Source organism: Hemitrygon akajei, chromosome 13, assembly GCF_048418815.1.
Source record: "Hemitrygon akajei chromosome 13, sHemAka1.3, whole genome shotgun sequence".
Classification (NCBI taxonomy): Eukaryota; Metazoa; Chordata; class Chondrichthyes; order Myliobatiformes; family Dasyatidae; genus Hemitrygon; species Hemitrygon akajei.
In genome coordinates, this window is record NC_133136.1 from 39,419,475 (window position 1) to 39,429,600 (window position 10,126).

At 41.9% G+C, this 10,126-nt stretch overlaps 1 protein-coding gene across 1 annotated transcript; it reads left to right on the forward strand.

Annotated features, from left to right (window-relative positions):
• Positions 1 to 1,425: 1,425 nt before the first annotated feature.
• On the forward strand, positions 1,426 to 9,920 carry LOC140737483 (granzyme A-like). Its single transcript, XM_073063942.1, has 5 exons — positions 1,426 to 1,485; positions 2,338 to 2,482; positions 5,449 to 5,599; positions 8,951 to 9,223; positions 9,709 to 9,920. The coding sequence occupies exons 1-5, from the start codon at positions 1,428 to 1,430 to the stop codon at positions 9,859 to 9,861; spliced, it is 780 nt and encodes a 259-aa protein (XP_072920043.1). The 5' UTR covers positions 1,426 to 1,427; the 3' UTR covers positions 9,862 to 9,920.
• The last annotated feature ends 206 nt before the right edge of the window (positions 9,921 to 10,126 follow it).

Below are 10,126 nucleotides of genomic sequence, written 5' to 3' on the forward strand. Positions count from 1 at the left end.
TAAACTATGGAAAGAAACTGGAGCACCCCTGGAAAACCAATGCATTCCACAGGGAGCACATACAGAGACACCTTACAGAGGACACCAGAACTGAAATCCAATGCCCCAAGCTGAAATAGCTACCATGATACCCAAGTGTGATCAGGCCATTTTTTCTCATTGTCTAGTTCCTACTCTGGGGTCTAGTCACCCAAAGTCCCAAGTTGCAGCTTGTTGAAGATGTGGAGAAATTCTCACATCGTCAACTTAAGACAGTTAAGAAATTTAAGACAGTTTCACTTCTATGTTGCGCTGCAAGTTTTTCACTAAATTGCAGCTGATGATGTTTTAGCAGGATATTGTCATTCAATCCATCTTTCCTCGGCTGCAGGCTTAGAAAACACAGGGAGGAACACTGAAGATTTGGTTTTGTGCATCCTGCAGTCTGCATTTCAAGGAGGAGTAATTTCTAGGATTCAGATCAAGGAAGGAAAAAGTAGAAGTGATATATTTCCAAATCAAACAACACACACAAAATGCTGGTGGAACACAGCAGGCCAGGCAGCATCTATAAGGAGAAGCACTGTCAGCATTTCGGGCTGAGACCCAAAACGTCGACAGTGCTTCTCTTTATAGATGCTGCCTGGCCTGCTGTGTTCCACCAGCATTTTGTGTGTGTTGTTTGAATTTCCAGCATCTGCAGATTTCCTCGTATTTCCAAATCAAGATGTTGTGTGATTTGGAGCAGATCCTGTATGTTGGAATACCTGATGACCTACACACTATTTATTTGCCACCAATACTCAATGTGGAATAACTGATGCAATAAGTGAGAAATATAACTATGCCACTTCAAACAACATATTAAGTGATAGAGTCCAAAGTTTTAAACAAGTCTCAAGCTAATAGTTATAGTTTTCTGGTTAGTATTGACCCTGTTGTGTGGCTTTTCATAACGGAATAGGTATACCCACACCCATAAAATGCTGGAGGACCTCAGCAGGCCAGGCAGCATCTTGAATGATCTTTATTGTCATTATACATAGGTACAATGAAACTCTGTTTAGCTTCCTCTCAGGCAATTAAATAAAGCGGTAGATAAAAACAAGACAGTAATTTTAAAAAAGTATTAAATAGATAAGTAGCAAAAAATAAGTTGCAGCAGCACCAGAATATCACAGTAATGCACAAAGTGCCGTTAGTGCAAGTATTTGAGCTCTTGTGTGTGCTCACAGTTTGTCATTGTTCTGTGGGAGTGGTGCGATGGAGGCCACAGCTCTGGGCTAGAAGCTGTTCCTCAGTCTATTTGTTCTGGTTTTTAGTGTCACATTATAGGTGTTAACATGTTTTGATCTTTGTAGCAATGACATCAAAGTGAAGAAACCACATCCCTTTGAGTTTAATATAAATCACCTGAAAATTTGACAATGAGTTCGAGAACAGCCATAATGAACTCTTTGCAGCTCAGTCTGTTTGTTTTGATTGCCGTCTCCTTCATCCCAGCCAGTAAGTAAATTAAGGAATAATTAAACTTTATATTAGGATTTATGTTATTGATGTTTAGTTGCTGATGTATATATTGAATATTGTTTACAATAATTAGCCTCATATTTTCAATGTCTGATACATATTTTTCAGTCATATTTATGCCAATATTTATTTCCTTGCAGTTTTGTTTCTCGTTTAAACACGTTTTAGCACAAATAACAAACAATGGAATTTATTAGGTAAATGTGACTCAGTGTTAAAGTTCCTGTAAATCTACTTGCTATGATGCAACAAGAGAGTTTTATTTCCTTGAGGATTAATGAACAACTGACAGACAGATGTAATTCTCTTGGGTATAATTTGAAATTTGGAGAAGGTATTAAACAAGCAATATTGAATTTGCTGCCCATTATATAATTTCTCTGATTCCACATTTTCACTGATTGTCATCAGTGTCTACCTGGAACATTGGACTGAAGCCTGGGAACGGACATGTTCTCCATGAGACTATCTGTGGAAAGTGACTTCAGGACAGGAAAGGCTCAGGCTGGGAAATGTTGGTATCTGGCTCCCATTGGTGCCAAGAGGAGGGGGAACGACTAACCTCAAAATAATTTTCCTCAAGTCATTAACCTTCACCACTATCATATTTCTCCATCCCCGGGGGCCATGTCAGTGATTAATTGACTGCTCCTTTACACCCTCTTACGGCCAGCATTGAGGCTAGAGGAAGGTGCAGGTAATAGCAACATGTACTGATGGCAACTGTAGGGAGCTGTTAGGCTCAGCATCAAGCATGTCATCTCTGTTACTATCCTCTCTGTCTTTGAGCCTTTCCTCACAGGCATTAACCTCTGTTTGCTTTAAAAGATGATTGCTCAGAAATCATTGGGGGCAAAAAAGTGAGAAATCATTCCAAACCATACATGGCATCAATCCAGATGAAAGGAAAGCATATGTGTGGAGGAGTGTTAATAAAGCCATCTTGGATTCTGACTGCAGCACACTGCAATCTGTAAGTTATAATTATAGTATACCACAATATATCTTAATAATTTACATTTCCTTTTTCACTCAATGTAATTTGTTAGTTTCCCACGGTCTTTGATGATGTGTGGGTGTGTACCATCTTCTATCAGACCATCCTTTCTTGGCATTTCTCAGTTTTCTAATCGGCTCCAGCATTTACATAGTTAATCTACATCTCTTATATAATTAGAGCAGCTAACATCTCTCCCGACACACTACAATAAGAGGAGCTAGCATGCTGAGGAAACACCAATTTCCAACGGGATCCCACTAGCAAGTACATTTTTCCCTCCCCCCCTTTCTGCTTTCCACAGGGATCGCTCCCTACGCGACTCCCTTGTCCACTCGTCCCCCCCATCCCTTCCCACCGATCTTCCTCCTGGCACTTATCCTTGTAAACGGAACAAGTGCTACACCTGCCCTTACACTTCCTCCCTCACCACCATTCAGGGCCCCAGACAGTGCTTCCAGGTGAGGCGACACTTCACCTGTGAGTCGGCTGGTGTGGTATACTGCATCCGGTGCTCCCGGTGTGGCCTTTTATATATTGGTGAGACCCGATGCAGACTGGGAGACCATTTCACTGAACACCTACGCTCGGTCCGGCAGAGAAAGCAGGATCTCCCAGTGGCCACACATTTTAATTCCACATCCCATTCCCATTCTGATATGTCTATCCATTGCTTCCTCTACTATCAAGATGAAGCCACACTCAGGTTGGAGGAACAACACCTTATATACCGACTAGGTAGCCTCCAACCTGATGACATGAACATTGACTTCTCTAACTTCCATTAATGCCCCTCCTCCCCTTCTTACCCCATTCCTGACATATTTAGTTGTTTGTTTGTTTTTTCTCTCTCTGCCCATCACCCTGCCTGTTCTCCATCTCCCTCTGGTGCTCCCCCACACCCCCTTTCTTTCTCCCAAGGCCTCCGGTCCCATGATCCTTTCCCTTCTCCAGCTCTGTATCACTTTCGCCAATCACCTTTCCAGCTCTTAGCTTCACCCCTCCCCCTCCGGTCTTCTCCTATCATTTCACATTTCCCCCTCCCCCCACTACTTTCAAATCTCTTAGTATCTTTCCTTTCAGTTAGTCCTGATGAAGGGTCTCGGCCCGAAACACCGACAGTGCTTCTCCTTATAGATCCTGCCTGGCCTGCTGTGTTCCACCAGCATTTTGTGTGTGTTGTACCAATTTCACTAACTGGTTTCTGAATCCAAGTAGTGAGGAATTTATTCTTAATTCTTCTATCACACCTTTGGATCACTGACACCTATATTTCATTTTACTACAGTCTTCTTGCCTCTTCCAGAAAATTATTGTTAGTATCTTAGACTTCATGCAAACCAAAACCACACTCACTGACCAGTGGGCAGGGGCTGTCTTTCCCTGGAACATTGTGGTCAGTTCCTTTGAAAATCTGTCTTACTTCATCACAAGCAATCGCAACACAAGAGGTTGCAGAAGCTGGAAAATGGAGCGACACACAAAATGCTGGAGGAACCTTACAGCTCAGGGAGCATCTGCAGCTGAGGGAAATTGACAGTCAACATTTCTGGTTGAATCCCTTCATCTGGACCAGACTAGAGTGAGTCCAGATGAGGGGTCTCGACCCTAACCATCAACTGACCATTTCCTGCCACAGATGCGGACTGACCTGTGGAGTTCCTCCAGTACTTTTGTGTGTGAAAAAACCTTGAAAACACTTTGGAAAATCTTAGAAGTCTTCAGGAAGCCTTTACAACCTTGAGATCCTTGACGACCTTGAAAAGTCCTTGAGAACCTTGAACACTTTGGCTGAGATACGTAGACCCAGGAAGAACTGTCGGGACCCAGGAAACGTGAAAATCAAAACCTAGGGAAGGATCTTGGAAGGAGGTTGATCATAATGTTTTACATTTCCAAAATTTACACTGTTAAGTTGAATGTTGGTTTGTTGAATCAAACAAATTTTATTGCAAAGCCTGCTTAAAGCACTCAACTGCAATGCTTACCGGAGTCAAGGGTCCCCGAAGTTGGGAAACTGGACATTCACGACTTGAAAAGCTCAGAACGGAGACTGGAGAAAGTCAGAAATATAGACTAGAGAAGCTTCGTACGTAGACATGGGGCACTCAGAATGTAGACTCGGGATATGTCCTGGGAACAGAAGGCACCCTCCATCTCCAGCCACTGATATCAAAAAGTCGCTGTTCAATCTTCGCTGGGTCTAGTATTTGGCAGGATCCTTCCATCATGATGTGTGCTGGCAATATTGGAACCCAAATGCAGTGGGAAGACAGAACTCTGATGTAGAAATGGCGATGAGAGTTTTATTCATAACAATTCCCAAAGATCATCAGTGGCCTGGCCGAATGACGCCTCAAGAAGTTACATTCTCTAAACTAGGACCCTGCTATTAGCACTAATCAGGCATCCGCTTAAATAATACAAGAAATAGAATCCCTGACCCTATCAAAATGAACTTAACAGGCTTAAACAGAAGGCTCCATTAGACACCCTATGCAATATCTATGTTTTCCTTTTTTGCAATAAATTACTCAAGTGGTTGGGAAAGAATATAGCAGGGGGAATCTAAGGGTCACACTGTAACGTGCATGAATTTACAACTGCTCATAATGTGAGGCCAAGGTCTCCAACCTCCGTCACTTTTTAACCTTTTCACACTGGAACTGCACGCAAAGTGCGTGCTGCCCCAACACACTCTCAGCGTTCCTGTGGCCACCTTACAGTAGACTCGAATTCCTAGTCACGGAAACTTTAGCATTGCATTCCTCAATCACAAACAAGGGTCAATTGAGCTTTAACAAGCATTGTGTGTTTATAACTATAATCACTTTGAATTCTCTCAAAAGTCTCCAAATTCTCACACATTTTAAAGCAGATGATATAATAAACTGCTTGCAACATAATCCATCCTCTCCACATTTTAAAAATGTTTTATTTAGTGGCTTTAAACGAAATCAAGTCCGTGTGGTTCTTGGAATTGATTCATTGGGAAGTAATGAAACCTCGAAGCAAGTATTGAATGTGAAGTATAAAATTCCACATGAGTGTTTTGACATTAAAAGCAGAGAAAATGACATCATGCTACTCCAAGTAAGTGACTGATTATTTATAGTAATCCATGTTGTATTATAACACAAAGGGAGCAATCTATCTAAGTTCAGGTTCCGAAATGTTAGACCATAATAAGCTGCTTTCTGACCATTCAGATATCCCCATGCTTCAAGAACTGGCTCACCAAATTCAACCTTTCTTCATTTAAAATCACTTCTCCATTTTTCTGTCTCCTTGTGGAAGTCCACCCCAGTGCTTCACACAGCCATGGAGGCACCCCAGGGAAAGGCACCGTAGCACTCACAGCCTTATTCTTGCTCTTTCTGCAATAGTCCATGCAAAACTTCTGATTTTCGTTCTTTCCTTTCCCCAGCATGGATGTAAAAACTGTTTAGTTGGATGAGTTTCTCCATGCCCTTGTAGGTTTATCCGATAGGTTAATGCAAGCTGCGTTCTTCTCAGTTCCAGAGGTGTGTCTCCCCACTTCAACTGCATTGCCACCATTGGTGTTGTGGTTACTGCCCCACTGATTAACCTTAGTGTTTGACCTTGAACTTTCTTGAGCTGATGATACACCATACTTCTATAGTCCAGTACTGATCTTTTTAATCCTATATATATTGCTTACAAGGATTTCCTATCAGAACCCCATTCCCTTCCTATTAAACACCTCATAACATTTAGAACTTTCTTACTTTTGGTTATTATTTCCTTAATATGTGTTGACCATGTGAGTCTTTTATTAAAACAAATTCCTAAAAGTTTAAAGGTATCCACATTTCCTACTTACCTGGGTCCCAGTCCACATGCTCTCTTTGTTACCTGGTTCACTGGAAAATGTGTTATGATTCTATGTAACTTCTAAAGCAAAGAAATTAAAATGTGTGTTGGGGGGGCAGCAAGGGAATAACAAAAACAATTTGTCAATGTCTGTTAATCCGGCAATGCTGAAGTCCCAAGTGTTCAGGAGTAATTTTCATTACCTCTGTATTTGCTCTCTGTCAAAAAAAATGAATTATTTTATTTTTTAATGTTCCTGTTTACTTAAGAGGCCAAAGTTTATTTATTTTCCAGACACTGGCCAGTTGTATAAGGAGCTCCCAACCCAGTAAAATCCCGTTATTTATTGAAATTTTCAAATCAATCCACAAGTCCTGTTTCATTCATTCCTTCCTTCGCCATGTTATTTTGATTTACCCAATCAAAATCTTTTAACCTCCCTAGATTAATAGTGGTTAACTTAAAACTGTGTAATCACCACTTCGTGCTCCTTTGATTGCACACTTTAATGTTACAGCATTTAATGTACTAACCTACGAACTGATCACACAAAGCTGTCACATCACAAGAAAAGAAAGGGTTAACACTTAAAGGGAAAAGGTTGCTACTCTGAGGGTAAAGTAACAAATCAGAAAGTCATTTTAATATTCATAAGATGCAAAGTCTGAATTGGAAGCAGAAAATTATGCTCTGCAGATTATTCATGAAGAAAGTCAAATTATTCAAGAAGGTAAACAAAATTCAAAGCTCCCTGTTTGACAGAACTGGTCCACACCCTCAAAATCTTATTCTTCAGCTCCTCCCACTTTCTCCAGACTAGAGGGGTAGCCATGGGCACCCGCATGAATCCGCAGCTATGTTTGCCTCCTCATTGGTTAATAGAACAGTCCATATTCCAAAGCATTCCCTAGCAATTCTCCCCAGCTCTTCCTCTGCTGCATTTACGACTGTGATGTTGCTGATTCTTGCACCCATGATGAGCTTTTCAATTTCATCAACTTTGCCACTAGCTTCCACCGTGTCTTTAAATTCACTTGGTCCATTTCTGACACCTCCCTCCTCTTTCTCAATCTCTCTGTCTCCATCTCTGGAGACAAGCTGTCAACTGACATCTTTTATAAACCTACCAATTCCCATAGTTAACTTGACTATACCTCTTCCAACCCAGTCTCTTGTAAAAACATTTTCTCAGTTCCTCCACCTCTGCTGCATCTGTATCCAGGATATGGCTTTGCTTTCATGTCCTCCTTCTTCAAAGAGTGATGTTTCACTCTCTCCACTATGATGCTGCCATCACTTGCATCTCCATTTCCCGAACATTAGCGCTCAACCCATCTTCCTGCCACTTTAACAGTAATAGAGTTCCCCTTGTCCTTGCTTACCAACCCATCAGCTTCCACATCCAACATGGAATCCTCATCAGCTTCCGCCTTCCCAAAGAGATCCCCCACCCCCGTCCACTTTCTTTAGGGATTGCTCCCTCCACAATTCTCTCGTCCATCTGTCCCTCCCGGCACTTATCCCTGCAAGTGGCCTAAGTGCTACGTCTGCCATTCATCTCCTTCCTCACCTCGCTTTGGTGTCAAACAGTCCTTCCAGGTGAGGCAACACTTCACCTGTGAATCTGCTGGGGCCGCCTATTGTATCTGGTGCTCTCAATTGCTCTCAATGCGGCCTTCTCTACATTGGTGAGACCCATCATAAATTGGAGACCTGCTTTGTCGAGCATCTCTGCTCCATCCACCAAAAGCAGTACTTCCCAGCAGCCAAACATCTTAATTCTGATTCCCATTCCTTTTCTATTTCTCCTTCAAGTAAGCCATTCCCTTCCCACTCCCGTCTTTTTCTATTCCTCACTCTGACCTTCCACCATTACTTCCCCCTGGGTCCCCTCCTCCTTCCCTTTCTCCTGTGGTCTACTCTCCTCTTCTATCAGATTCCTGGTCCAGCCCGTTCCCACCCACATGGCTTCATCTATCACCTGCCAGCTAGCTTTCCTCCCCTCCCCCCACCTTTTTATTCTGGCATCTTCCCCCCTCCTTTTCAGCCCTGATGAAGGGTCTCAGCATGAAACATCAACTGTTTATTCATTGCCATGCATGCTGCCTGACCTCCCGAGTTCCTCCAGCATTTTGTGTGTGTTGCTTTGTATTTCCAGTATCTGCAGACTTCCTCATATATCTGAAAGAAAAGTAGGAGAATGCTGCAGGTGCTTACTAGGCCTGATGGCACCTCTGGGAAGGACAGGTGGATATTACAGATGAGCTGTGAAAGCAGACAGAACGAAAAATACACATGTTCTACATTTATTTTAATGTTTGCTTGGATTTCTGACCATTTTCAACGATGTGGGTGGTTTCTTGATCATTAGAAGGAGGCACATTTAATACTGTGTGATCTCCCCAGAGCAAATAACTGTCCTGTTGCATGCACCAACATATTCTTCGCAGAATATTTAAGAATACGTCTTAGGGTTTGGTGGGGTGTCATGGTTCAAAGGGTCAAAAGGGCCTACTCCACGTTGTGTCGTTAAATCAAAATAAATAAATTAACATGCTAAAGATTTTATGTGCAGAAATAAGAGAAAACCAATGCTTTTGTTTACTACAGCTGGAGTCTGAGGCAAAACTTAACAAGTTTGTGGGCTTTCTACCACTGCCACAAGAGGTATCGGATTTGAAAGACGGAACGGTCTGCACGGTTGCGGGATGGGGAGCAACAAAATCAAACTCAGACAAAGAATCTGACTGTCTCAGAGAAGCAGACGTAACCATCATAGACAGGAAAATGTGCAACAGTCAGGACTATTACAAACACCAGCCCTTAATAACTGAGAATATGCTTTGTGCTGGCGACAAAAAGGGAGGGAGAGATGCATGCAGGGTAAGTTGGATTGAAAAATGTATGGTAGCAATAACTGAACATAATTAGAATTGTCTTCTATGCAAGCTTAGATTCAATCTGTTCTGGCACTATGAGGCTGCTTAATAGATTTTATCAAACTGAATCTATCAGAAGAATGAGGATCTCATTGAAACCTATTGAATACTGAACAGCTTAGGTAGATTGGACTTGTAGAGGATGTTTCCTATAGTGGGGGAGTCTAGGTGCAGCCTCAAAATACAAGGATGTCCCTTTCAAACACAGATGTTGAGGAATTTTCTTTAGCCAATGGATGGTTAGTCTGTGGAATTGACTTGTCTCAGACGGCTGTGGAGGCTATGTCATCGAGTATACTTATGGAGGAGGTTCATAGATTCTTGATCAGTGCGGGCATCAGGGGTTATGGGGAGAAGATGGCAGAGTGGAGCTAAGAGGATAAGAGATTCCAACAATCTTCCAGTAATCTATCTTTCTTGTTATTTTAGGGAGATTCAGGTGGACCACTGATTTGTAACAAGCAACTCAGAGGAATTGTATCCTTTGGATATAAAAAAACTTGTGGACTTCCCGAAAAGCCTGGTGTTTATACAAGGATCACAAAAAAATATATTCAGTGGATTCAGAAACTAACAGATTAATTCTTACAAAAAATACTTGTATTTTCTTCATGATTATGTCTTTTGTAGATCACTGCTATTCTGGAATTAAAAATAGTCTTTACATCCAATTGCTGTACCTGTGTCCTACTGCTTATGTTCTAACTAACTTTCAGAAATCCCAAGTATTCAATCTCAAACGTGGCACCCATCAGGGATGCCCCTTAAGTCCCTTTCTCTTTGATTTGGCTATAGAACCTCTGGCGATAGCATTTCGAAAATGTCCTGAACTGACCGGGATTTGGAG